At 33.0% G+C, this 27053-nt stretch overlaps 4 protein-coding genes across 6 annotated transcripts; 2 read left to right on the top strand and 2 right to left on the bottom strand.

Moving 5' to 3' along the window:
• The first annotated feature begins 2142 nt into the window (after positions 1–2142).
• LOC105768837 (B3 domain-containing protein Os07g0563300) lies at positions 2143–8911 on the top strand. Of its 2 annotated transcripts, none has more exons than XM_052630996.1 (14): positions 2143–2538; positions 2835–2916; positions 3061–3159; positions 3435–3804; positions 3964–4297; positions 4598–4694; positions 5062–5236; positions 5600–5679; positions 5864–5908; positions 6008–6271; positions 6792–6841; positions 7114–7227; positions 7452–7522; positions 7673–8911. In XM_052630996.1, exons 1-14 carry the CDS (start codon positions 2402–2404, stop codon positions 8440–8442), a joined length of 2688 nt encoding a protein of 895 aa, XP_052486956.1. In that variant the 5' UTR covers positions 2143–2401; the 3' UTR covers positions 8443–8911. The 2 variants fall into 2 exon arrangements, with proteins under 2 accessions (XP_052486956.1, XP_012444504.1); XM_012589050.2 differs by having other exon boundaries at positions 2144–2538; positions 3435–3774.
• Positions 8912–8915: 4 nt separating this feature from the next.
• On the bottom strand, positions 8916–10472 carry LOC105768838 (vacuolar protein sorting-associated protein 28 homolog 1). The gene is given in 3 exon segments (XM_012589054.2): positions 8916–9291; positions 9293–9870; positions 10196–10472. Coding segments are annotated over 2 exon segments (504 nt in total). The 5' UTR covers positions 9758–9870; positions 10196–10472; the 3' UTR covers positions 8916–9252.
• A 2282-nt stretch (positions 10473–12754) lies between these two features.
• Positions 12755–17423, top strand: LOC105769039 (uncharacterized). Its single transcript, XM_012589416.2, has 5 exons — positions 12755–14509; positions 14736–14920; positions 15278–15448; positions 16017–16469; positions 16822–17423. The coding sequence occupies exons 1-5, from the start codon at positions 13021–13023 to the stop codon at positions 17263–17265; spliced, it is 2742 nt and encodes a 913-aa protein (XP_012444870.1). The 5' UTR covers positions 12755–13020; the 3' UTR covers positions 17266–17423.
• A 1230-nt stretch (positions 17424–18653) lies between these two features.
• Positions 18654–20336, bottom strand: LOC105769961 (uncharacterized). 2 transcript variants are annotated; one of them, XM_012590944.2, is made up of 2 exons: positions 19597–20336; positions 18654–19309 (listed from the first exon to the last, which is right to left on the bottom strand). In XM_012590944.2, exons 1-2 carry the CDS (start codon positions 20192–20194, stop codon positions 18903–18905), a joined length of 1005 nt encoding a protein of 334 aa, XP_012446398.1. In that variant the 5' UTR covers positions 20195–20336; the 3' UTR covers positions 18654–18902. The 2 variants fall into 2 exon arrangements, with proteins under 2 accessions (XP_012446398.1, XP_012446400.1); XM_012590946.2 differs by having other exon boundaries at positions 18654–19300.
• Positions 20337–27053: the final 6717 nt, after the last annotated feature.

Below are 27053 nucleotides of genomic sequence, written 5' to 3'. Positions count from 1 at the left end.
CTAAACAGATGTGGTAGTTGCTTTAAAGGTAAATCTTTATTGATATTTGAGCACATAATTGAGATAAGAAATCAAATAAAAGCCTTGGTCTCCAAATTTTTTTTTACTATTTAACCTATTTTAAATTTTCTAAAAATTTCAATTAATAGTATAGTAATATTATACATTGGATCATCCTTGCCGCCAATATTTGAGAATATGGTAACTTTTGGTGTTACAATGATGAAGGAGAAAAACAATCATATGATTTTATGTTCTAAAATATTTTACACGAAATCTTGACTTCAAGCGAGAATTTTCATTAAAACAAGGGAGAAAAATACGGACATTGCATTTAACTATGTACTTAAGCACACTTAAATATACATTCTCTTAATGATTATAATAGTAACAATATCACCTAAGCTAAGGCTCACAAAATGCAAATCTAAATTTAGTTATTAAAAAAATGTTTTGGATTAGACAAATTTATAAGTCCGACAAAACTCGAAATCATATTTATGTGTAATAAAAATATTTAAATTTAATTATATTTTTTAATAAAACAAAATTTTAATAGTATCTTGAATATTAAAACCAACTTTAGAGATGGCTTGCATTCCACCCAATCCATAAACACCTTTTGATAATGAATGAATGGAGATAAATATAGTAAAATTGCAGGTACTAAAACGTATAAAACAATAAAATTTGGACCGATATTACAAAAAGTAATAAAATCAAAACAAGAGTGGAAAAAGAAATGTCCGGAAAAGCGCGTGTTAGTTTAGAGAAAATAAAGTATGTGTTACGTGAACAATGCATGACCCTGGCGGCGGGCCATGCATGATTTCCCCCATTGCCATATAAAAATCCTTTGCAGTGACCAAAAAGCCCCTCTATCAAACCCATTCAAATAGGTGTCTGATTCACTTAACAAAATTCATGGTTACATAGCTAATCGTAGTAACTAAAACAATTAATCTTAGAAAAAAAAAGTTAAATAAAAATCCTTGTTATTCCACCACAATTTTGTATAAAAATTCATTATTTATTTACTATTTAAATTTTTATTTAACTAATCAATGTTTTAAAAATCGATTGATGATGGTCTAACTATTCAAATCACGGAATTTAAGTTTGACTAGTTTGAATATTTATCTAATAATAATTAAAAATAATTAAAATTTCATAACAATCAATAAAAAATAAAAAATATAAATTGATTCAACTGTTGATTGTTACCTTGACTTCTAATTTTATATTTGTTTCGAGTGATTCGCTTAAGAACTAATTCAAATAAATTTTCCAAATCAATTTACTAGCCAATTCTTAATATAATCAGCCTAATTCCAACAACATTGTGATTTAATTAGAAATGTCAGTGCATCATTTAAATTAATTAAATTTAAATATTTGTTTTTATAATAAAATTAATTATTTACTCCTTTAAATAACGCAAATTATGACAATAAATTTAAATATTAAATACAATTAAAATAAAAACTATACATTTTAAAAATAATAAATATTAATAAAATGATATCCAGATAATAATAAATCAACTTATCGGCAATTTTACCCTTTACTGTCCACTCCGGTCGAATATATATGTAAAAGGGTGCAATAAATGGCGAGGTATCTTGGTATTCCATTTCCTTATATTCGGAGGGGTAGCTTTGTAAAACAACTTACACGTCCAAGACAAGTCAAAACCCCTCAAAACTAAATATGAAAAAAGAATATTAAGTTTTATCCAAAAATTGACAACATATAAGCAAAACCATAAAAAACACACGACGACGCCAAAGCTAGAGAAGGCCAGGGACTCGATGTGTCTTTTGAGTATAAGCCTCAATATTTATTGAATTTCAGATATTAGAAACACAACATTAAATATAAACATATTTTTTCGAGAATAGATGAAAAAATATTATTTTTAAGTGGAAATTTATTTAAGCGAGTAGATATGTGTACTTCTAAATATTTTTTTTAATCAATTTTGTAAGTGTCTCTGACCTCACGGCACTACATACAGTTTATAAATAATAAATACTGAAGAATAAATTGTGGTAGAATTACAAAATATTAAAACCAGTTTATTGTGTAAAAAAAGCATTTATATATGTATTTTAAAAAAACCATTCATATACAGTTTTTTTATTCTCTGATTTTTATCTCTCTCTCTCACTTAAATTTTACTCTTCCTCTCTCTAAAATCCCCTTCTTTTAACCCCTTTCCTTTCTCTTTTGTTTCTCATGATTATGCAGATCAGCTTCTAACCATCCGTTTTTTTACGGTTTTTTGTTCAAGTTTTTCTTCTTATTTTTTCGGTGGTTTTTCATGAAGATAAGAAGCTTTAGAATCCAAGTGTGCGGGTTTTTGAAATTTTGAAAGGAAAAAAAAGAAGGTAATAATAAGATGACGTCAACTCCGGGAGCAGCTTCGTCTTCAAAGATTTGCTTCAATTCGGACTGCAAGGACTTGAAATCGGAAATACCGAGGAAAGGCTGGCGGTTGCGAACGGGAGAGTTCGCTGAGCTCTGTGATCGATGCGCGTGAGTTTCACTTTTTCTTGAGACTCTGTTGACTTCGTTTTTAGCCGTTTTTTTTTTGTTTATTTTTTTCAATTTATTTGCTGTAATTTAATTTGAAATTAAGGTTGGTTGCAGAACTATTGTCCATTTACGGTTATCCCGTAGGTTAATTTAGGAAATTTTGTTCACTTGATTTAGATTTTCAAAATGATTTACTTAATCGAGATTTTTTTTTTTAATGCGGAGTCTTAAAAGTGAATCAAGATTGCTTAATTGTTTTCATGTTGTAATCTGAATTAAGCTCATTGTGGCTTTAGTTTTGCTTTTGAGGAGGGAAGATTTTGTGATACTTTTCACTTGAATGCTTCTGGTTGGAGGACCTGTGAGTCATGTGGGAAGGTTAGTTAGAAACATTCATAAATGTTGATTTATTTGCTATAGTTTGGTGCTGTGATACTGAATGTGTTCTTTGATCTTCTCTAGTTTCGGTTTTAGATTCATTTGGTGAATTTACCTTTGTTTACTATCGTTATGTCTCTGCAGCGGGTTCATTGCGGATGCATTGTTTCAGTTCATGCGTTTACTTTGTTGGATGCTGGAGGAATAGAATGCGTAGCGTGTGCGAGGAAAAATGTTGTTATGGTGAGCTTGGATAACATTACTATGCTATTCTGATGTACCTATTCCAGAATCCCTTTTTAGACTTAATATTGGAGTTGTTACTTTTAAGAAAAGGGCCGTAATCTGTCATTTCTAATTACCTTTTTATCATATATGAGCAAAAGACATCTTTTTCCTAGCTGATGTTCTCTTACTTCCAACTTATGGTTCGCGACTTTGACCTGTATTTCCTAGTTAATAGCATTCCTTGACTGTGTAATATGCTATAAACCCTGTTGTTTGACATTCTATCTCAGGGATCAAGTTCTTCCTGGTCACCATCTTTGATTTTCCATTCATCTTTGTCTGAGAGATTTAAAGAGTATTCTGCTAAAGGCTGGACTCAGTTAGCTGGTTCGGGCCCTGTACCTTGGCGGCAAGCACCGAGTTTGTTCAATTCTCCAGTTACCCAGCCTGAGTTGCCCTCTAGAGTGCCCTATGAAGTTGACTTATCCACTGGCATTGACAGATTAAATGTCTGCGACAGATTATCCACTCCTTCCCTGGAAAAGAAGAAAGTCGAGGACTTCTCTGAAAGGTTAATGAATGGAACCTTGAAGCCTGGAACTCGGGATATACATGAGAAGGGAAATGCAGGTTCAGAAAATTTTCCTTGTATCAATCATGGTAGTCTCAGGAAACATATATGTAGGAACATTAATGCTTGCATATGTAATATGTGGATGTCACCTCTGATGCTTGGACATACGTTTTGTTCTGCATAAATTGTTTGTGAAAACAACTTATTGGTGGCTGCTGAACTCATGTGAACCATTTGTTGTCCAGGAATCAATTGCGAGGAACAGCGTAGTCCATGTTTGACTAAATTTCAGTCTTCTCTAAAGGAGGAACCTAATCCACAATTTGGTTTAGCTGTACCTTATACATCTCCAGATGAAGCAAATGGTCAAAATGGGGTTTCTGGCACTCATTTGCGACCAAACCCTCAACCTCCACTTGCCAAGCAATTTCATAGTAATCTTCAAAATGGGACTGACTCGTCAGGTGAAACTCAGATTCGAAATGGGAGGCCTCGACCAGATGGCCGTGGAAAAAACAATTTATTTCCTCGTTATTGGCCTAGGTTTACTGACCAAGACCTGCAGCAAATAACTGGAGAGTATCCTTTGGTTCTATAAGGCATTCTTGATAATTTGTGATTGCACAGAAGATACTAGGTCACTTATCAATAATTAATCATTCTGCACAACTAATTAACTTTAAAAACTTCTAAGAAAAGGTATTTTTCTTTTGTGAGAGGTATATTTACAATTTTGTAAAAAAACCTCCAGTAATATTAATTCTCAAAGTGGATTATTGTCTAACGTATTTGTTGAATATGTAACGATTAATACCAATATGCTGATGTTGTCAGTTCTTTAATTACAGTGTTTTTCAGTTAAACTTAACTATATGTAAGTTCAAATTCTGTAATCACTCCTTTGTTTGAGAAAATGTTGAGTGCTAGTGATGCTGGGCGAATTGGACGTCTGGTGCTACCAAAAAAATGTGCGGAGGTGAGTCCTTGCTCTTAGTCTAATCTACTTAGAAGTTTTTGATTCGATCAGCATTTGTTGTTTTAATGGCTTTCTGATAAAAAGCTTGGCAATAAACATATATATTGTTTACATCTATATCTGGATTGCTATTGTGGGAAGGAAGCAGGTTTTTGACTTTATGCATTTTTGCTCTCACTTTTATTTATGGGAAACATTTGCTCTCACTTTTATTTATGGGAAACATTTTGATCTAGTTTTATACTGTTATTAATTCAATGATTCTTTTTCTGAAGTTAGATATGAGCCTTGTGTAGTATATCTTAGATTTTCATGAATTTTTTCCTAGAAAATTTTCACATACTAAAATGCACTTATTATGAGACAGGCTCATTTCCCGCCGATATCTCAGCCAGAAGGTTTACCTCTTAAAGTCCAGGATTCAAAAGGAAAGGAATGGATATTTCAATTCCGCTTCTGGCCCAACAACAATAGCAGAATGTATGTTTTAGAGGGGGTTACTCCTTGCATACAGAACATGCAAGTGCAAGCGGGTGACGTAGGTAACAAATTGATATCACTGGAATACATTGATTTAGAGATTTCAATCTTTTGAGTTCTGAGGGCCAAAATATGCTATGTTCAATTTATAGCCCATTCTGTGCCTTTCCTCTGTCAGTTATATTCTTTGGAACTTTTCTGGTTTCTTTTAGTTGCTCCTTGAATTTACCAGTTCATATATGAAAAAGACAGGTTCTAATTTTGCTGCCTATTGCTCTAGAAATTTTAGTTACCTGGAAATTGTGTGTTTAACACCCTCGCATTTGCCATAACTTTCTACCAGCCTGTGGCTATTTTTTGTGATCATTCATTGTTATTTGGTACTTGCATCTATTTTAAAACTCATAGTTTCTTTGTTTCCTCAGTCACATTTAGTCGGTTAGAGCCTGGAGGGAAGTTGGTCATGGGTTTCAGAAAGGCTTCAACTGCTTCAGCATCCGATCAGGTTGTGCATCTATTCTGATTGTGCATATGTATGCTCTAGAACTAAGATAACATGCAATGCAACTGGTTCATATGAGTGCTTTTGTTCCTTTTGTTCTTAATTTTTTTCTCAGGCTACAATTATACTTTAGTTATGGTAAAAGATATTCTTTGGTACATGCATTTATGTGTGTTTTCATTGGCAGGACAATGAAGCCAAAAATAGCAATGGACTTTCTATGCATGGAGATGTTAGTGCCACCAAACATAAAACTTGTTATATACTTGACTATTAATTTTTTAAAATAAAAAATAGCTCAGGTTCACCTAGCCTTTTATCCATGAACCAGGCTGAAATGGCAGATCCTACCTCATGGTCAAAAGTTGATAAGTCAGGGTACATAGCAAAGGAAGCATTAGGAGCCAAAGTTGCAGTTTCCAGAAAGAGGAAGAATAGCATGCTAGGTTCAAAGAGTAAGCGCCTAAGAATTGATAATGAAGACCTTATAGAGCTGAAACTAACATGGGAAGAAGCTCAAGGGCTGCTACGTCCACCTCCTAATCATGTAGCTAGTGTTGTAGTCATTGAAGGTTTTGAGTTTGAAGAATACGGGGTACGGTATATCTTCATTATTCTGTTTCTTTTCTCAGCACATTTAATCTGTTGTGATTGAAATTGCTTTTGGTTATTACTGGCAGCAGTATAAGCCTCTTATATTGTCATTGTAGCGTCTGCTACTTGTTTGTCGCAGATTGAACTCTAACGTGATTATCTTAGAATTTCCATGGTTGATACACCCTTGATGAAGACTTATAGCTGAAGAACTTTTTATACTATTAGCTATTTATGGATGCCATCACAGAACCAAAATAATCAGATGCAAGAACAATTTCATTCTTTCTCATTCTGGCCTTCTTCAAGCTTTTTTTCTTCATTAACTGTTCACTGTTCTTTTGCTATAATGTGATGTTTATTAATTAATCAATTTATTATTTTTAGGTTGCCTATTAGTAGTATTTTGATACTTGTATGTTCTGCAAATTCTATCCTTTCTGGGGGATCCTCGGATCCTCTCTTTCCTTCTCTGTAATCATTCCAAAGTTTCTCAATTTTGTTGTGTTTGTTAATAACAGGATGCACCGATTCTTGGGAAGCCAACAATATTTGCTACTGATAATATGGGGTAATTCACTTTCTTTTAGATGCTCAGGCCTATATTAAAGAACAGTTGATTAACTTAATACTTGGCTGTAATTTGGTCAGCTTTGTGGATATGTTGAAATCTCTCTACTTCCTGAATAATATTGAAATATTGGTGGGTTTATGCAAATATTCTGTGATCATAATGGAAACAAAGTGAAAATATTGAAATATTTACATTGTTAGCTTATTATATAGGAAGGAATAGATGTCTTAAATGAAAGCAAATACCAATCCCTGTTTCTTTTATGTCAGGGAAAAGATTCAATGGGCTCAATGCGAAGATTGTTTTAAGTGGCGTAGATTGCCTTCCAATGTTCTTCTTCCTTCCAAATGGACCTGTTCCAGTAACTCATGGGATCCAGAAAGGTAAGCACACATTTGATTGGTGTTCTCTATCGATAGTCGTACATTTTCATTTCTGCATTACCATGAATGTACTGTTTAACTCTGCAACCAAATGAATTAATCCCAACCTGCCAAAAACGAAATTGAAGGAAAAAGAACCATGGAAAAAAAAAATGAAAAGCTCAAAATTTAGTTTTTCTGTGTGGGCATGGCATCAACACTTTCTTTATCTACCATGTTGGCAGATCTTCTTGTTCAGCCATTCAAGAATTGACTGCCGAACAGCTGGAAAATCTGCTTCCACAATGTAATCCAGGTATTTGTTGCTTGAAGAAAACAAAATACGTAGGTTTTGTATGACTGGCTTGGAGTAAATTATGCATGAATTTTATTGATTTTTGTGTAAAAAGATTGTTCTTGTAGTTTATTACCATTGTGAGCTTAGCAAATTGGTTGTGGTTGACAGCTGCTTCAAAGAAAATGAAGGCTGCTAAACAGGAAATGGAAAACGTTGATGCTTTAGAGGGGCTCGACACCCTTGCGAACTTAGCTATCTTGGGAGAGGGTGAGTCTCTCCCTACTTCATCTCAGGCCACCACAAAGCACCCCCGACACAGACCTGGCTGCTCGTGCATCGTATGCATTCAGCCCCCGAGTGGGAAAGGCCCCAAACACAAGCAGACATGTACTTGTAATGTCTGTGAAACAGTCAAGAGACGCTTCCGCACCCTCATGATGCGGCGTGAGAAGAAACAGTCACAAAAAGAAGCTGAAACCACTAGCAAGAAGCAGCAAACTTCGTTGCCTGATAAAGTACCAGATGATGACCCTCCGCCTTGCACTAATGCAGAAAATAGCAGTCCAAAGCCGATAAAGATTGCCAGCGAGGGTTCAGAAGATGATCCTAATAGAGTAAAATCCTCAATTTCACCCTTTAAAGGCCAAATTGACTTGAACATCCAGCCAGAGCGGGAAGAAGAGTTGTCACCTGGTTCTGATTCTGGCAGCATGATGAGATTGCTTCAAGATGCTACAGACAAACACCTTAGACAGCAAAGCACGTTGACCTCAGGTGGTAACAGTAATTCAGAAGTCAGCCAGACACAACCTGGTGGTGGCCCAGAAGGAGAAAAAATTAGCAACAGTGTCAACCTCGGAGCCAGTCATCAAGATATTGACAGGGACCATCCAGTTTTCTCCATTAAAACATCTGCACCCACGTCAGCCACTGGTTAAGATCAATGCATTAAGTTGCATTTGACCATTATCAAGGAATGAACTATCGATGGTGGTACAGTTTTTGGTTTCACACATCTGCATCGGCATTGTTCATTACAGACTGTACATAAAAGAAGAGAGGTATAAGAAACTAATGTCCTCTCTATATTGAGGCTGACGCTAAGGTAGTTCATTTCAGGAGCTCTCCTCTGCTACAGGTCTAGAAGAATTTTGAAGATGTAAATCAAGTGCGTGCCAATGAATTGCATTGCATTCTGGTGGATTTCATATTGTTTTGTTGTCTTGGCTTGCCTACCATATTTCATGCTTGAAAAAATGTGCGTAGGAGTAACGGAGTTTGGAGTGTAATCTTCGAAACCTCCAATGATTTGATGGCGGAGGATTGCTATTTGCTAGTGAACTGAAAATTATGTAGGTTTGATTTTTGAAACAGTCAAGAATTCTGGAAAGGCTAAATCTTTGACCATATCTAAGCTACAAGTCCGAAACATCTTATATTAAATGACATGAACCACATTGACTTTAATTGAAAATTCGCAGCAATTACAATACAATACAAAACAAAACAAAATCAAAGCAGGAATTGATTTTCACAAGTGGCCCCATAAATATTTTCTCCGTGATCAGCAGAAGCTTAACAACCAAATAATTGCCAAGATTTATATGCCGTTATCAGCTTTACGGATATCACTGAGAAGAATCCAGCAGTTAGCAACACTTGAAAAAAATAAAAAACTGTATGTTGGATCGCTTCCGAGCACTAGAAATGGGCAAAGCAGCTATAATGTATCCTATGAAGGTTCCAAGTCATGGAGCTGCCTCCATGTTCGACAACCTTGAAACCCATTTCCTTCATCTTCAACTTCCCTTTGAAATCAGGTGGCAAAATACCAAACTTATCAAGTGATGCTGCGAGGTCAGGCAACAGAGGATGCACTTGATCAACTGCCGCCATATTGAGTTTCAGAGAATCGATGATGGCAGTAACGAAATTCAGCACGCATTCAGCCACAATGGCAGCAGAGGAAGTAGCAGATGCAGCAATGGCAGGCACCCCATAGGTTCCCAGACGATTTATTTTATATGTAAATGCAGAACATTTACTGCTAGGGACATGGCAAATAAGCTTTTGGCACTCAGTTTCATATTCAGATGATGAGAAAACAATATCCCTCACATAAGCCTTCTTCCCAAGCTTCTCAGATGTTTTGATAATGGCATACAACTCCACGAAAGTTTTATACATTTCTCCCTCCCACTTGTCGTGCCAGAGCTTAACGTCCATTTGGGTAAAAGACTTTATATATATCATTAAGATTGAATAAAAGGGTCAACTTGAGATAAAATGAAATGGGTTTTCGAGCATGAGCTTGGAGGATTGGAGAAGAAAACAGGACACGCGCAAAGAGAACTGAACTTTAGTTACTGCGAAACAATTGAATCGACAAAACAGAAGCAGAAGAAGAAGAAGAAAAAGAAAAACAGATTACTATCAGTTCATCATTAATAATAAAACAAAAAGGTTTTACTTTTCAGCATAAAAAAAAAGATACCCAGAAAGAAAACAAATGAATTTTATCTTTATGAATTCATTCTTCATCATCAAACATGGGAAGGAGCAAATTTTTAACACTTTTCTTTAGTTCGATCTGATTTTCCTAGGCAACAAAGAAAATAAACTAAAAAACATAACAAAGAAACGATCAAGAACAATAACAAAAAACTGAAGGTACCCATGAAAACTTCTTACCTTGGTTCATCCCAAATGAGTAAAGCCTTCAATGTTCACTAAGCAAAATTTAAGTAGAAAGGAAGAAAAAAAAAAAGGATTAACTTTCTTTTTATTTATTTATATGACAAAAATAACAAATAAAAGAATAATATAATGGAGTGGAGGGAAGTGGAGAGATGGGTTAGAAAGAAGAAGGGCTTTGAATGTCGTGCAACGGTGTTGTATTTGTTTGGGGTTGCAGCGGAGAGAGAGAGAACGGAGGGAGGGGGGAGGATTGCGTGTGGGTTGAAATATATTATTAGGTGCTTACGGCATCTACGTGTAGCAGTTGGATGACCTGAAAAGTTAAAAAACGCTCGCTCCCTTCCAAATCCAATCCCTTCCCCCTTGTATTATTGCAATAGCTCTCTTTTCAACTCTCGAGCCTTTCATAGCATAGGCTTTGCAGTTTACCCCCCACTTTTTCCTTCTTTTTTCTTTCTTCCATAACCCATTTATTAATTCATTCGTGACCAATAGACTATAGGATGGGTGCTTTGCTGTTTTAAATGATTATCGCACTCAATGGGTGAATTTTTTTTATTATAACAGTACGAAATAACTCGAAATTAATTTATTTAATAAAATAATTTTATATATTTTAAATAAATTATATTATTATGATAATACTCTTATTTTTAAATAAATAAAAAATATTAATATTAATATTTGAAAATATACCACGAACATCTATAAAAATATACTATTTCAACTAATGTTTAATTTTAATATTTTGATATATTTTAATTCTATTATACAATTTGTTTCACCTATATTATTTATATATCTATAATTATTATTTAAATATTTGATTAAGTTAGAGACGCGAGTTAATTAATAAAATTATTAAAACAACCTTACATATTTTAAATAAATTATATTATTACGAGAGTATTGTTATCTTTTTTATTTAGAATAAACAAATAAAATATAAATATTGAGATTAAAACCAACGTCCCCAAAATTTATAAAAAAAACACTTACAACTTCAACCAAAGTTTTATTCTAATATATTTATACATTTTAATTTATTACACAAACTGTTTCGATTATCTTACTATTATTAAAGAGTTTGACTAAATCAGTGTCACAAGTTAATTCGATAGCATTTACAAAAAATGACAATATCATTATAAATAGTTGGGCCTAAGTATGGAGCAATTTTAAAACTTGAAACCAGCATTTACCCCCTTAATGAGCCTACAGAATGCAGATGATTAGTTACTGAGCTCACTCCAGTAGATACCTAAAGAAATAAATAAAAAAAATGGCAATATCATAATAAACAATTGGGGCACATTTAATATTCTTAATATAATGTATTTACCTATTTAAATATAATTTTATTCATAATTTAAACTATTTTGTTTATTTTAAATTTGTACATATTGCATGTCTTATTATAATTAGTTTCCAACATTTCATTATTTACTTTATGTTATTTTTAAATGCACACTTATATTATAAATACATAATTTTCATATGCATATGTGCATGATGAAATTTCTTATACTTAAAGCTAATGAGATTTTGATTGAAATTGGAATCATGGTGTTTGAGTTTAAATCTTATATATTTCATAGATTTTATGTAAATGGATAAAAACACTTTCAAATTAGCATTTATTACTTTATAAAATAACAATATTTTTATCATTTTCCAATTTATCTGATTTTTATTAACTCATAATATTAATGAATTTTTGATAAATTATATCATATAAATTTAAATAAACTTTATAATAAATTATTATATCACATTTGAAAACAATGTTTGTAATGTATGAAATTAGATAAAGAATATATAATTGCATAAAATAAAAATTTGTGCGTTATATTATTATTTTAAATAATTAGAGGTGGTGAATGGGGTTATTTAATACTGAAGATAAATTCTGGTATTTATAATATCATACTTTTGCTACTAAACTAAGAAGTTGTTGGCTGCATCATATTATATATTAAACTAAAGTTTGTACTATATTGCACATAAAATTCGCTTAATACCTATTTTAGTTTTTGTACTTTATACAATTTCTCAAATTGAGACCTTAAAAATTATTTTGTCACTTTGACCTCCTATCATTCTATCTATTTACTGAATTTCACATTTATGTGAATAAATTGATGTCACATGTGAATGTCTTTAAAATATTAGAAAATAAAAAATAAAAATACTTGTAAAATTTTCTTAAGATATAAAGTTTCTATATTATTAATTATTTGGAATTATGAAAGTGATTTAAAACGCATATCTGAAAAGAAATTGGGCAAATAGACATCTAGACATGTGTTTTCAATAAATTTAAAATAAAACCCAAGTTTTAGAGGAGCAGGATGGACGTGCGTTTTCTTTAGGCTTTTTATATTTTAAAATAATTTATATAGATTTGCAGTACTTAAGAGTTAATAGGCCCAGTCAAATTCACATAGGGCGTCTGTGTGTTTCGTTAACTAGTCCAATGGAGTATATTTCATAGTCATTAGGCCCTTTCGTTAAAACCCATTTCCTGGCAAAACCTGCTTGATCCAGCAAGACGCTACCACTGCTTAACTCTTCTTCTTTTGGGCGCCATCCCCATCCCCATCCCCGTCACATCCCTTCCTCTTTTTTCATACTCCACAGTCGTGGGTTTTTCCCTAAAGTCCTTGCTTGTTACAAGCACCAAAGGGTTTCTCTCAGTTGTATAAACATTTGCAGAGCTCTCCTCTCAGGTCAGTCAACCAGTTTTTTTGTTAGATTTAGGTTTAATATTTCCTTCTTTTTATTTCTGGGATTTGTTTATCTTCTGGATCTTTTATTGAATGTCGCTGCCAAAGGAACTATACCCATCTCAAGATGACCTTCTTTACGAAGAAGAACTGTTAAGAAACCCCTTTAGTTTGAAACTCTGGTGGAGGTATTTAATAGCTAGATCAGATGCCCCTTTCAAGAAAAGATTTATAATCTACGAGCGAGCCTTGAAAGCTTTGCCTGGTAGTTACAAGCTTTGGCATGCTTATTTACGTGAACGTCTCGAGATTGTTCGCAATTTACCTGTTACTCACCCTCAATATGAAACCCTTAACAATACTTTTGAGAGGGCGCTTGTTACAATGCACAAGATGCCTAGGATTTGGATAATGTACTTGTCGACGTTAACTGAACAGAAATTGATTACTAAGACACGTAGGACGTTCGATAGAGCACTTTGTGCGTTGCCTGTGACTCAACATGATAGGATTTGGGAACCTTATTTGGTTTTTGTGAGTCAAAGGGGTATCCCCATTGAGACATCACTTAGGGTTTATAGGAGATATTTGAAGTATGATCCTAGTCATATTGAGGATTTCATTGAGTTTTTGGTGAATTCAAATCTGTGGCAAGAAGCAGCAGAGAGGTTAGCGTCTGTTTTGAATGACGGTCAGTTTTATTCGATAAAGGGTAAAACTAAGCATCGGTTGTGGTTAGAGTTGTGTGATTTGCTCACAACACATGCGACAGAGGTTTCAGGGCTTAATGTGGATGCGATAATCAGAGGTGGAATTAGAAAATTTACGGATGAAGTTGGGAGACTTTGGACTTCACTTGCTGATTATTATATCAGAAGAAATCTGTTCGAGAAGGCGAGGGATATTTTTGAGGAGGGAATGACAACTGTGGTTACTGTGAGGGATTTCAGTGTCATATTTGACGCTTATTCACAATTTGAAGAGAGTATGGTTGCCCTTAAAATGGAGAACATGGATTTGAGTGATGAGGAAGAAGAAGAGGAAGACGAAGACGAAGAAGACATCCGTTTGGACATTGCTCTGTGCAAATCAAAATCCAAGTTTGAGAAGAAGATATTTAAGGGGTTTTGGTTGCATGATGATAAGGATGTTGATTTGAGGTTGGCTCGGTTAGAGCATTTAATGAATAGAAGGCCGGAATTGGCTAACAGTGTCCTTTTACGGCAGAATCCACATAATGTGGAGCAATGGCACCGTAGGGTCAAGTTATTTGAGGGAAATCCCACCAAGCAAATATTGACATACACAGAGGCAGTTAGGACGATTGACCCAATGAAAGCTGTTGGAAAGCCCCATACTCTATGGGTGGCTTTTGCAAAGCTGTATGAAACTTATAAAGATCTGGCGAATGCTCGTGTCATTTTTGATAAAGCTGTCCAAGTAAATTACAAGACTGTTGATCACCTGGCAAGTATATGGGCTGAGTGGGCAGAGATGGAGCTGAGGCACAAGAATTTCAAAGGTGCATTGGAGCTAATGAGACGTGCTACAGCTGAGCCTTCTGTTGAAGTCAAACGAAGAGGTAATCACTGTTACTGTTTATTGAGTAAATGACATCTATTTTGATGTTAGGTTATTACATTCCTTTTGACATGCATTGCTTCTTATCCTTTTCTTTTTCTTTAAAAAAATGAGACTGGCATCATCTATAGTTAGTACTGGATCAAGCTTGTGGATATGTTGCAACCATGGGTTATTTATGGAGCTAAAACAAACTCCCGCATTGGTGTATTTTTTTTTTTTTGCAGTGGCTGCTGATGGGAATGAACCTGTTCAGATGAAGCTACATAAATCCTTGAGGCTCTGGACATTCTATGTGGACTTGGAAGAGAGTCTGGGTACACTGGAGTCAACTCGAGCGGTCTATGAGAGAATACTTGATTTAAGAATTGCTACACCACAAATTATAATAAACTATGCATTTTTATTAGAGGTAAAACATTTCTGTACTTATGCAACAACAATTTCATTAAAGTTTTCCTTAAGGTAGCATTTGGGTTTACTTGCAAGATCACTGTGGTTATCTAATTACCACGGTGATAAAATTACCGAGGTGATTTGATTGCTAGTGAGTTTATATTTAAATGTTTGTTATAACTGTAGAAATACTAGTGATGTCAGATCACAACATTTAGTACCATAAGAAGAAAAAGATCTCTGAGTACAAGATTTCCAAAATAACCTTACAAAAAACTAAAAGAAATGAATTTTTGGATGGTTTTTTGGATAATCATCCTGTACCAAACCCCCTGAATGTTTTGAGGACTAACAAGAGTTCTAACTTGTTCAGGAGAACAAATATTTTGAAGATGCTTTCAAAGTGTACGAAAGAGGGGTCAAGATATTCAAGTATCCACATGTGAAGGATATATGGGTCACTTATCTGTCGAAGTTTGTAAAGAGATATGGGAAATCAAAACTGGAACGAGCAAGGGAGCTGTTTGAGCATGCTGTTGAAACGGTATACATATTTTTATCCTTTCAGACCTTCAGGATAAACATCGTTATTGTTGAAGTATTATCTGCATGCTTGTTTACAATTGGCTTGACTTGCATTTTCTGAAACCGAAGTAGGTTTAAGGTCACATGTTAAATTGTAATCAATTGAAGACTCTCTGGTCAAAATTATACAGTTATATATATATCAATTTTTCATGGTTGATTCCAAAATTACTGCTTCGTCACTAGACAGAAAGATGGGAAGATTCTTGTTAAAATGCTTAAAAAGAACTTTAAAATTAGTTTGATGGTTTTACTATCAATCTGCTTTTAGCTGCAAGAAATAATATTTTTCAGATGATTGGCATGCTATTAATAACTCAGATTTTTTAAGTTGTAGAGTAAGATGATGACATGGAAACATGAATTTGACTGTTTGCAAAACCTCCTTTTTTAAGCCTATGGTCTGCTTTATTTCTTTCCACTCCTTTATTTTTCTACCTTAACTTTATATTGGAGACTTGAATGATGCTGAATTATCAATGTCCTATGATACTTATTTTGACATCAATTTTCCTCAAATTTATCAGGCACCTGCTGATGCAGTAAAACCCCTGTATCTTCAATATGCAAAGCTGGAGGAGGATTATGGGCTAGCAAAACGAGCTATGAAGGTCTACGATCAAGCGACTAAAGCTGTTCCAAATCATGAGAAGCTTGACATGTATGAGATTTACATTGCCCGTGCAGCTGAGATCTTTGGTGTTCCAAAAACAAGAGAAATTTATGAGCAGGCAATACAGTCTGGCCTTCCAGATAAAGATGTGAAGACAATGTGTTTGAAATATGCAGAGTTAGAAAAGAGCTTAGGAGAAATTGATCGTGCTCGAGCAATATATGTATTTGCATCTCAGTTTGCTGATCCACGCTCTGATGCAGATTTTTGGGATAAATGGAGGGAGTTTGAGGTGCAACATGGTAATGAAGATACCTTCAGAGAAATGTTGCGTATTAAACGGAGTGTCTCTGCAAGTTATAGCCAGGTAAACTCTAGGGACTATTTTCTTATTGTCATCTGATATGTCCCCAGAGTAAACTCTCTTAACATCTGCATCAGTATTTATTGTTTTGCAAATCGACCACCAACTAAGGACTTGATTTTACTTATTTTATTCTACTGCTGCCGTCTATCTTGAAAGGAATACATTTGTTGCTAATTGTATGAGTGGTCATGATATTGCTTAAATTGATGGATGTGTCTGAGTTAATATGCACCGTCATATCAATTGCATGTGTTAATATATAAACAGACTTATGTTTGTGTTTTATACTTATGCATAATGTTTTCAATTTCTGTTCACCAGATCCTAATTCTCATTGTTCTTGTTCTTCCAGACACACTTCATTCTCCCTGAGTATCTGATGCAGAAGGATCAGAACATCGATGAAGCTAAGGACAAAATGAAACAGGCTGGTATCTCTGAGGATGAAATGGCTGCTCTTGAAAGGCAGTTACTACCTGCGGCTGATAATGCTATTGCCAAAGACAACTCTAGGAAAGTAGGGTTTGTGAGTGCTGGAGTTGAGTCACAAGCCGATGGTGGGTTGAAAACAACAGCAAATCTTGAAGACATTGATTTGCCAGATGAAAGTGATTCGGATGAAGAAAAAGTTGAAATTGCACAAAAGGATGTCCCGTCTGCTGTGTTTGGAGGTATTCGGAAGAGGGAAGATGGCGATGACATTCAGGATGGAGATGATGCCTTGGCTGCCAAAGAAAAAGGCGGTAAGAGCCTACTGGGTGCACTTGAGCGAATTAAAAGGCAGAAACAAGCTTAGAAATATTACACATCCAACTCGTACTATTGACATATATCTTTGGCAATTCTATGAACTGTGTAATGTGTACACTATAAGCGAAATTTGAGTGCCGTGTATTGGATCATTTTGTATATTTGGATCAAAATCATATCCATTTCAAGTTTTGGAATTCTTAATTTTCTTTTTCCAAGTAATAGATCACCCAGATGATAGAAGATGTCATTTTTCACACTCATCAATTACCAACGCCGAAAGGTAGTAATAAAGTACTGAAAGTGGTGAAATTGAAGAATTGATGATTATGAGATGAAGTTGACATTTGTATGATAAAGGTGGTAAATTGTTGCTTCATTTTGCACGACCTGGCCTGACCTGACCATCAATCAAACGGCTCCACTCCATGTCGCAAAGTGGATGAATTTAGGAATGGATTTCTTTATCGTTTTCTCTGAACTGAAAATGGGGCCTATCATCATGTATATGTATGTGCGTGTATCAATTATTGTCGCTTATATTTGGTACTAGTGTCAAGCTTCAAGTTACAGCAATACTTTTGCCGTAAAGCTTGACCTGTAAAGATGAGTTAATGGCTTACTGCTATTATTGCAAGTGGTTTTATGGATCAAATGATTATAAGCTAATTCCCTACCCTACTTTCTCCTACAGTTTCCTAATAATCTCATCAATATATCTAAGCGTTGTTTATACATACAATTGAGTTTATGAACAATCAAATTTGGGTTGTTCTCAGCTCACTCTCAGCACCATCTAAATTAACAAAAGAATCCTACATAAAAATCATTGACTAGTAATAAAATCAAGCCCTATTCAATTCTCTGTTCAAATTTATTTTGTTTTTATTTTGAGGCTGAAAGGTTTTTTTTTTTTTAATAATTAAAAGAAAGAAAAAAAAAGAAACACAGCAGACAGATCACATGTGTTATGGGTCCCAATGAATCTAACTCGGCTTGGATCGAAATTTGCAGCTCAAGGGCCCTATCCTTAATTACCTTTATAGGTTGACACTTGACAGGCAGAGAAGACTGTAAGCCAACCTTACATCTATGTTATTATTTTTACGTGAAACTAGAACTTGTAAGGGTTGGGTAACCAACTACGAAGACTCGTATTAAACGTAAACAAGTTTTGATCCGAATCACATACATAAATTATAAACAATTTTGAAAAAAAATATCTTTAATTTTGAAGTGATTTAAGACAAAATTAATAAACAGAATAAATGATGCATTAAATTGACATATATTTGAGTGGTAGCTCTCCTTTATTATTGAAAATGAAAGGAATTTCATACATTATTATTTAGACACAGACTACATTTACCGTTCATTATCTTCATCAACAAGCTTCGATTTTAAAATGAAGTAATTGAACAATGAAAATGATGATTTAGTAGAAGCAGTCATTCATTGAAACCCGTCTTCATTTACAAGACTTCAGTAAATTCCTATGAAATCTTCCTATTAACACTCAAACCACCAAAAACATAAAACCCTGCATAATTTTTTTTTCCTTTCAAATCTCCAACCTTTTTAAATTTATTGGAGCAAAACATATTCCCAAAAGTTAATCTAATATATATTTTTTTCTTCTCTTGAGGGTTATGGCAGAATATATTGGACTATTGTGTTTAGTGGCTAACTTCCACGGTTAACCATTTCCATGTACTGATTAAGTGATTCTTGTCTCTGTAACCTCATCTCGTCATTAAACTTCTTTATAAAAGCTTCCACTCGACGATTCAACTCGTCCTGACTCAGCGACGGTTCTTTTCTCAGCTTTCCTGAAGCCGGGAAAGAGCTTACTTGTTCGGGTGGCAGCTGGTAATTGGTCCGGTCTCTGAACGTTTCCGATTTCTTCATCAGAGGGGAGCTGGTCAATGCCTCCACGTTGATATCACGGCCGTGATTCTCCCACGTGTCCGACTTCTTCAAGTGTCTGGACAACGGCATTGATTTCCCCTCCGTTATCATCTTCCAAGTGTTTTCCAGCGTCTCATGCCGTTTTGGCTTCGCCACTTTCAACGCTCGCCCACCTGCATTAGCTGCACTGGATTAGTTAATTACACACACACAAAAAAAAGGGATTATTTTCGACTTTCTCCAGCGGCGCGTCAGCTAGACGCCATTGCTGAACACGGAACACGAGGATAAAAGAACCGAAACGCCGCCAGAGAGGAGCTTCCACCGATAAAGATTTTTATTTTTTGAAATTCGACATTTTAGATATCGACAAAAAAAATATAACCGAGTAACCGTTACATTTAAAAAAAAAGATAATATTTTGTTAAAGAGATTCGATACAGAGGCCGAATAATATAGAGTTATATACCTTCGGGATTGACTTTAACAAGTTTCCGGTGACCGAATCTAGAAGAAGGAGCAGGTTTCTCCTGTATAAGCAGAGCATCCAACAGAATCTCCGAAGAATCCGTTCTACTTGGAGGAATCCACTCCGACTTAGAGATAACAAACTCGTTTCCATCTCTGTCATCTTCAACCGCCACATTGCTCTCCTCCTCGGAAACCCTGGTTGCCACCTCTTCTCCTCTCTGATTTTCCTCGTACACGAAATCACTGGATTCCACTGCATCGGAGTCCCACCCGCTCTTTGTATCATACTCCACAATTGGTTGTTGATCCTCCGAGATCTTCGGCCGCGGTTGCATCTGCTCCGTCTGATCTTTCTCGCCGTTGTTTTGGTTAAACCGCGACGATGCTGCTATTGTGATGATGATTCCGTTGATGAAGACGTAAAGATATGGAGGCTTGAGCCAAGAACGGAAACCACTCCACCATAACGGAGCTTGAGAAACAGAGAATTCCAAAACCAATGGAACAGAGATTTTAAGTCCTAAAGCTATACCCAACATACCGGTAGAAATTAAAAGTAACTTTAGCGACAATATCCAAGTACTCGCCGACGCCATTTTTACAGGTGAAGAAAAAAAAATACCTTGCTTTGTTTCTTTTGTTCTCTCTATGAAGGTAAGGGGTATTCCCTTTTTTTCTTTCTTTCTTTCTTTTTCTTGTGTTTTGGGTTAGCGTGGTTTGGTCAGAGTGATGAGTGAGGTGAAGGAAAATATATAGACGAGAAGAGTGGGGATACTTTTTAGTGTTTATAATTGATCTTGACCCTTGATTTAAGTGGGAATAGAGTTTTACGGTTGAGATTCGTTTTTTCCTTAATATTAATAGGGCCAAGTACTTATAAAAATTTTCACCAAAAAAACTAATTATAAAAATTAAATCAAAATTATAGTCCTAAATTAAATTTAAGGTTTCTTACTTTTTGTTTTATAAAACAATTTTTATTTAAACTTTAACTGAAAATTACTCATTTATTTTTATATTATTGTTTTTAAATATAATATTATTTTTAATCATAATAAAATTTTACTAGATTATGATATATTTAGTATGTGTGTGAAAATAATTATGTAATATATTTATTAAAATTTTACTAGACACTAAATATTAATTTATTTGTCTTGACGTTTTAGATTCAACTTGTTTCATAAAGACTAAAAATATATCCTTAAATTAATATTTATTCCTTTATTAAAATAATAATCATTTAACTGAGTTAAAGTCCGATTATGAATCACATCGATTTAATCAAAACTTTTATATATAATATAAGACTTTAATAAAATATTTTTTAAAGTTCATTTTTTGATAATGCAATGAAAACTCTTTAATAAATTTGTTTAAGAGTTGAACTACTTGATTTGATTGAAATTAAAGAAGAGAAATTAATCTTGAGTTGATTGATCAAATTTACTGTTATTTGATTGAAATATTTTATTTAAATTGATAAAATATATAAATATTGATAAAACATTTTTTATTTTTAACATTAAATTAATAGTAAGTTTGAGTTCTCGAATTTAACTAGACCGACTAAGAAAGCAGATTCGACAATTATGTGAAAGCTAATTATAATAAACTTTTTTATTAAATATTGTAATTGATATGTGCATTATTCTGATCCGATATAAGTTATATTGGAGTTGTGTTTGTAATGTATAATTTTATTTGTAATAATTCGGGTTCTACTTGTATCCTTAGATAAAAAAGTTTTTTTTTTTTTTTTTTGAAATTGTTAAAAGATGAGGTGATAAGGTTAAAATGAAGCTTTCTTTGTTTCTGTGTAAGTCGACAAGAAAACAGTTGATGCATCCCGAACTTTGCCATCATAATAATGTTTTCGGACAATTTAAGTTATGTTTTCAATCAATCATGTCCTTTTTCTCAAATAATTTTACAAATTTATGTTATTTTCCCTTAACTAAAAAGAGTTTATCTTTATTCAGGAATAGAATTTTTTATTACGAGAAGTTTTTAAAATATTGTTTTTGAGCATTCAATTCGATCTTAAACAGTTGGGTATTATTTTTGAAATATCTATATTTGGTTTTAGTCTTGATGTTTTATCTCTCAACTTTGAGAAGAGTTCAAAGTGATTCATGGAATTTATTGCAATTGGTGTCCACCAAGTGGTAGTGCTCTTACTCTTTAAGACCCTTTTAAGTGCTTGGTTGGAACTCCATCAAGGCCAAAATGATAAAACATTTCTATTGTAAACCCTAGACGCTTCCGATAAATTTTATGAACCTCTTTGGGTTCTCTTCAGAATCGAAAGTTAAAATCTTGAAGTTAAAATCAAATATAAATACCCTGAAAACAATATTTAACTTTCTATAAAAGAAGGGATTCCCTCAACAATTCCATTTATTTTAAGACTTTTAATTTTTATAGTATTTATTTGATTAATATGAAATATTTCCTTTCCTTTTTAGACAAAATTTTAGTACGGATTACAGAGGCAGAGGTTTCAACTTTCAAGAAGATTACCATTTCCTCAACAATTTGATTCTCTTTATGGGAGCTAATTAATTAAAAGTGTAGGGCCAAACAAGTAATAATGGAGACAGAGGTTTCAAGAAGTTTAATATTAAATACATATTTTAAAAATATTATTTAAAAATATATGTAATATTTTTTTTCCAAGAAAATAATCTTATAAATTAATTTTTATTTTGTGTTTTAAAAAATATATAAATTAAATTTCTTTCTGGAATTAGGAAATTACAAAAATGCAGTTTAGGAACTTTTTCTTTTAGCGTTATTTAAATGGGAATAGAAGCATATTTCCAACGCAACGGTCATATTATTGACCGTTACACAAGTTTGTTGCGAGCTCCCGAAGCGTTGATTCAGTGGGTGCGGAGGACGGAGTGGTTCAACCTTTGGGTTTGCGCCCTGACAACTTGGTGGGTGCATCACTGGCACTGACCAACATCTTCATTCAAATTCAATTCGAATTAATTCATTTTATTTATTTATTATAAAATGTTACTATTAAATAATAAGTTAAATTAAAAATAAATTTTGCACCAATGAAACAAGTGATGATTTTTATGTAAAAAGCAGCAGTTTTTATTTTATTTTTTCTGAAAAAGTTCGAAAGTAATTAAATGGCTAATGGCTAATGGCTATTATGTCCTATCAATTTCCAGTTATTAAAAGGGTTTGGATCCTAAAGCTTATATGAACTGTATTGGACCCCAAAACATATAATAACCCATCATGCTATTATCTTTCTCTTTTATTTCTTATTAGTAAATATCCTTTATTTAATTCACATAGAATAATAGTGCCAAAATAAAATACTGTTTTTAACAGTAAAAAGTCTAGACTTTGACAACCAAAATATGTAAAACAAAAAAGTGTAATGAAAAAGTATGCAGAAAGTTTATTTGCAACTGCCGTCTTCATAATTTATTTCACACTAAATTATTAATAGCTTTTTTTAGAATTCAAATTAATTTATTTTATATAACATGAAAAAATATATATAAATTAAGCTATACTATATGAAAGATCAAAATTGCACATACTTGGTCCGAGCCACCGATGCTTTTAGGGTGGGGGAGAACAATAATACAAGTTCGTGAATCTTTCGCATCTTTATGGGATAAGATAGAGACATGACTAAACATTTCCAAGTATTTTTTAAAAACAGGCTATGTCCAAGTGTCGCACAAAGTTTGTTTAGTTTAGGTTTATCTGATCAGGTCGGATTTATTTATTTAATAATTAAAAACATTAATAAAAAAGTATAATATTTTGTGAAAATAGTTTTTTTTTTCAGTATTTAGCGAACAATAATAAAAATTTACGAATCAAATAAGACGAATCTCAATAAGTACAAAAGTTTCGAGCAAGTGTCTCACTGGACTCCACTCATATGGATATAGAACTATGATGAAGTATATATAAATATTATTTTCCACTCACTCGAACCATCATTTTTCACCTTACATAATTTATGTTTTCTCTCTTCAGCAATAAATTAATAATTGACGAATGATAATAAATGTATGTGCTTTGTCGTGGCAATATAATTTTAATGTTAGATTTGACATTAAAACGTAATTATGATATGATGGAAACAATTCTTAGCATGCATCCAAATGAAGTAATTGAAATTAAGGAAGACTCTTGATCTATATATTTTATGGACGAATAATTTATAATATGGTCGAAACTGTGTATGAAGGCAGCATTAGACACCATACATAATTGTACATTATGATCAATAACATAAGTAGGAAACATAGAATTGAAACGTGATGCCACCTGCGGGTTTGGTCGATGGGAGCTTTAAAACACTTGGTTCAGTAGGTAGCTTTCAACACCATAATATATATATTAAATTAATTTGTTTAATTATTTCATTTTTCATGACGTTTTATCCATAATTTTGTTTGTTGGCTACAAGACACCCTTTTATGCAAAATGCATGAATGTAATGATTCGACGGTGTATGTATATATTATGAGAATCGTATCATTTTAAAAGTTTCTAGTATTCGATCTTTTTCTAATTTAAAATAATTAAACAACCATTATTCTTGAATCTTAAATTATAGTAAGAGAAGAATCCCCCAACTCATGTATTTAAACCATTTTACATGTATCATTAGTTTTATATTATATGAATTTTTATGCATCAAACTCGACGAATATGCATAATACGTGATGGATTTCAAATATTAAAGGGCAGATCACAAAAGTACAACCTTAGATATCCCATTTTCTTTTGATTTTTCTACTATAACGATCTAGGTGGACAAGTCTCATTGGTCCAGAATTTTGAAAGTCAACGAAGAAAATCGTATTTAATTGCGTAATTTTTCTTTGTTGAATTTTTACGGGCGAGATTGCATGTGGCCCCACGTAAATTACTCTTTCACGTGCAAATATCACTACATGACTACTAACGCGTTAATTAAAAATTTTTTTATACCATGCTTATTTACATTTATCCATTCATTTTTCCTAATCACTTTAATTCATATCCTTCTAATTACTATAAAAATAATAATACTAATAATTAAGATTATTTTAATTAAATTAAATTAATAAAATAGTTAAAAGTAATTCTTGCCCCACGCGTTATTTAAGTCAAGGTGTTAATAATTAAGAGATTAGAGTAGTTGAGACTTGAGAAGGCTGCCCTTTGCCTTTTGGCCGTACGTGTCTCCTGCCATCTATTTGCATGCAATTTGCACTTTAGAGATAAGTACATGGAAAAATCTTTGGTCTTTTTCGGATGTAAGTAGTAAATTTGGACTTGATGCATTGTTAATGTAGTAATTTATACCTCGCGCATAAATCATATTATGACTTATATATATCATTAATAATAAAAAGTTATTTTTTAAAATCACTAAACATAAATGTAATAATTATTTTTTAAAATGTGTTCAATATATAAATTTATGGGTAAACTATCAAAATAGTCACTTTTGTTTCCTTTGATTTACATTTTAGTCATTTATGTTTGAAATGTTATGTTTATTCACTTACATTATCGTGTTGTAATATTTTAGTCACTAAACGTTAATTGCTATTAACGGTGTAACAATAAGTTAACGTGACACGTTAAATCATCATTTTAAACGAAAATTTTAGGTTAAATTATACAATCGGTCCCTATTTTTTTCATTTTGAGCAATTTAATTTTTTATTTTGCGTTACAAGAAATAGAGAAGGGAAGAAAATAGAGGGAGAAGCAAAAGAGAATGAAAAATAAAGAAAAAAAGGAAAGTTAAAAGAATATAAAAGAAAAAAATTTGCTCAAAATAAAAAAATAGAGACTAATTGTATAATTTAACCTAAAATTTTTGTTTAAAATGATTATTTAACATGCCACATCAGCCTACTGTTACACTGTTAACGGTAATTAACTGCTCAGTGATTAAAATGTTACAACACGTTAACGTAAGTGACTAAAACGTAAAATTTCAAACATAAGTGACTAAAATGTAATCTGAAAAAAAGAGAGACTAATTTAATAGTTTACCCTAAAATTAAATACTTATAGGGAACATATAATAACATATATATTTTGGATTAATGTTGTTGCTAAGCGAGTAAAAATGAAGACAGAAAAAACGATTGCTTTCGATCGGGTAAAAGGTGTGTCGGAGAAGGGGACAAAAATGTCGATCCAACTTGCATTCAAAAAGTTTTAGGATTAAGACGACAAGTCGAAGATAGAGCTTAGTCCATCAATCAAAGTCTAGAGATAGAAGAAGACGAAGAAAGTGCATGGAAGTTGCATTTTAAAATTTTACTTAAAAAATTGCTTATGGATATTTGAATTAGAAAATTATTGACGACGTCACTAAAGAAAGATTATTTTGACTATGTATGATTGTGGATAATAAACAAGTATGCTGCACATGTGGTATGCATATGCATCACAAATTATGGTAGTAGTTACGGTTTTTTTTTTAAATAAAAGAACAAGAGAGAATAGTTACCATAAATTCCCTTATTTTGGTATCAATATTTATATGTAGATTAATATATTTAGGTACCAAATTTGATTGATTACCCATTTGTTAAAAGAGCAGAAGGAGATCGTGGCATGATCTATATGGTTTATGAACATTGCTCTATGTCTTTGTTCACTTTGGAGGGATGCTTTTGTTATTATATGCTCAGATTCCGAGGCTTTTTTTTTTTTACTTCACTTATTAGTTATTATGATATTTCTCCAACTAATTATACCTCTAATATGAGGGGAAGCAAATCAGTACTCTATTAATGTTAGTGATGACAGATGTTACTTTATTTTCTTTGCTTATTAATTCAACCCCCCCCCACCCCAAAAAAAAAAACTACTCTGGAAACATCATTCTAGGTAAAATAATGAAAATTAAAGTCTCAAAAGTAAGCATATTAAATTGTCCATGGTTGGGTTGGTGATAACAAGATAATATTATGGATATTTATAATATTACGAAATAAATATATATGTCCCACAATGTCCATAAACTAATATCGGAAGTTAACCTTAACCTTTCTCATTTAAGCTAACCACCGTTCTGTCTTGTGATTGCTTGAGGAGTTGTTTCACGCTATCTTGTTTAGTTTTGGTCCAAAAAAAAAAAGTGCAATGGATTTGACTGGAAACGAAACAGAAACCCAGATTGAGACGTAGGGTTTGTCTGAACCCTAAATCGCCGAAACATCCTGGAAATGTTTTACAGCTTTAAATGATAAGGTTTCCTTTTTATCTGTAATTCTGGATAACCGTTTTAACGGTTGAAAAATGTGGGCGGTGGTGAGATTTGCATAAGTCAAACAAGTTGGAAATTTCCTGATTGGTTGGGTCGAAGTAGAGCCAGTATTTAACTTAACCGTAGAATGTTTTGTTTAAGTGCAACTTGAATTAACTGGTCAAGACTAAAGAAAAGATGACGCACTCTTT

The sequence above is a fragment of the Gossypium raimondii genome, chromosome 5, assembly GCF_025698545.1.
Source record: "Gossypium raimondii isolate GPD5lz chromosome 5, ASM2569854v1, whole genome shotgun sequence".
Lineage (NCBI taxonomy): Eukaryota > Viridiplantae > Streptophyta > Magnoliopsida > Malvales > Malvaceae > Gossypium > Gossypium raimondii.
Note: the sequence above shows the minus strand (reverse complement) of the source record. Positions and strands in the feature narration are given on the sequence as shown.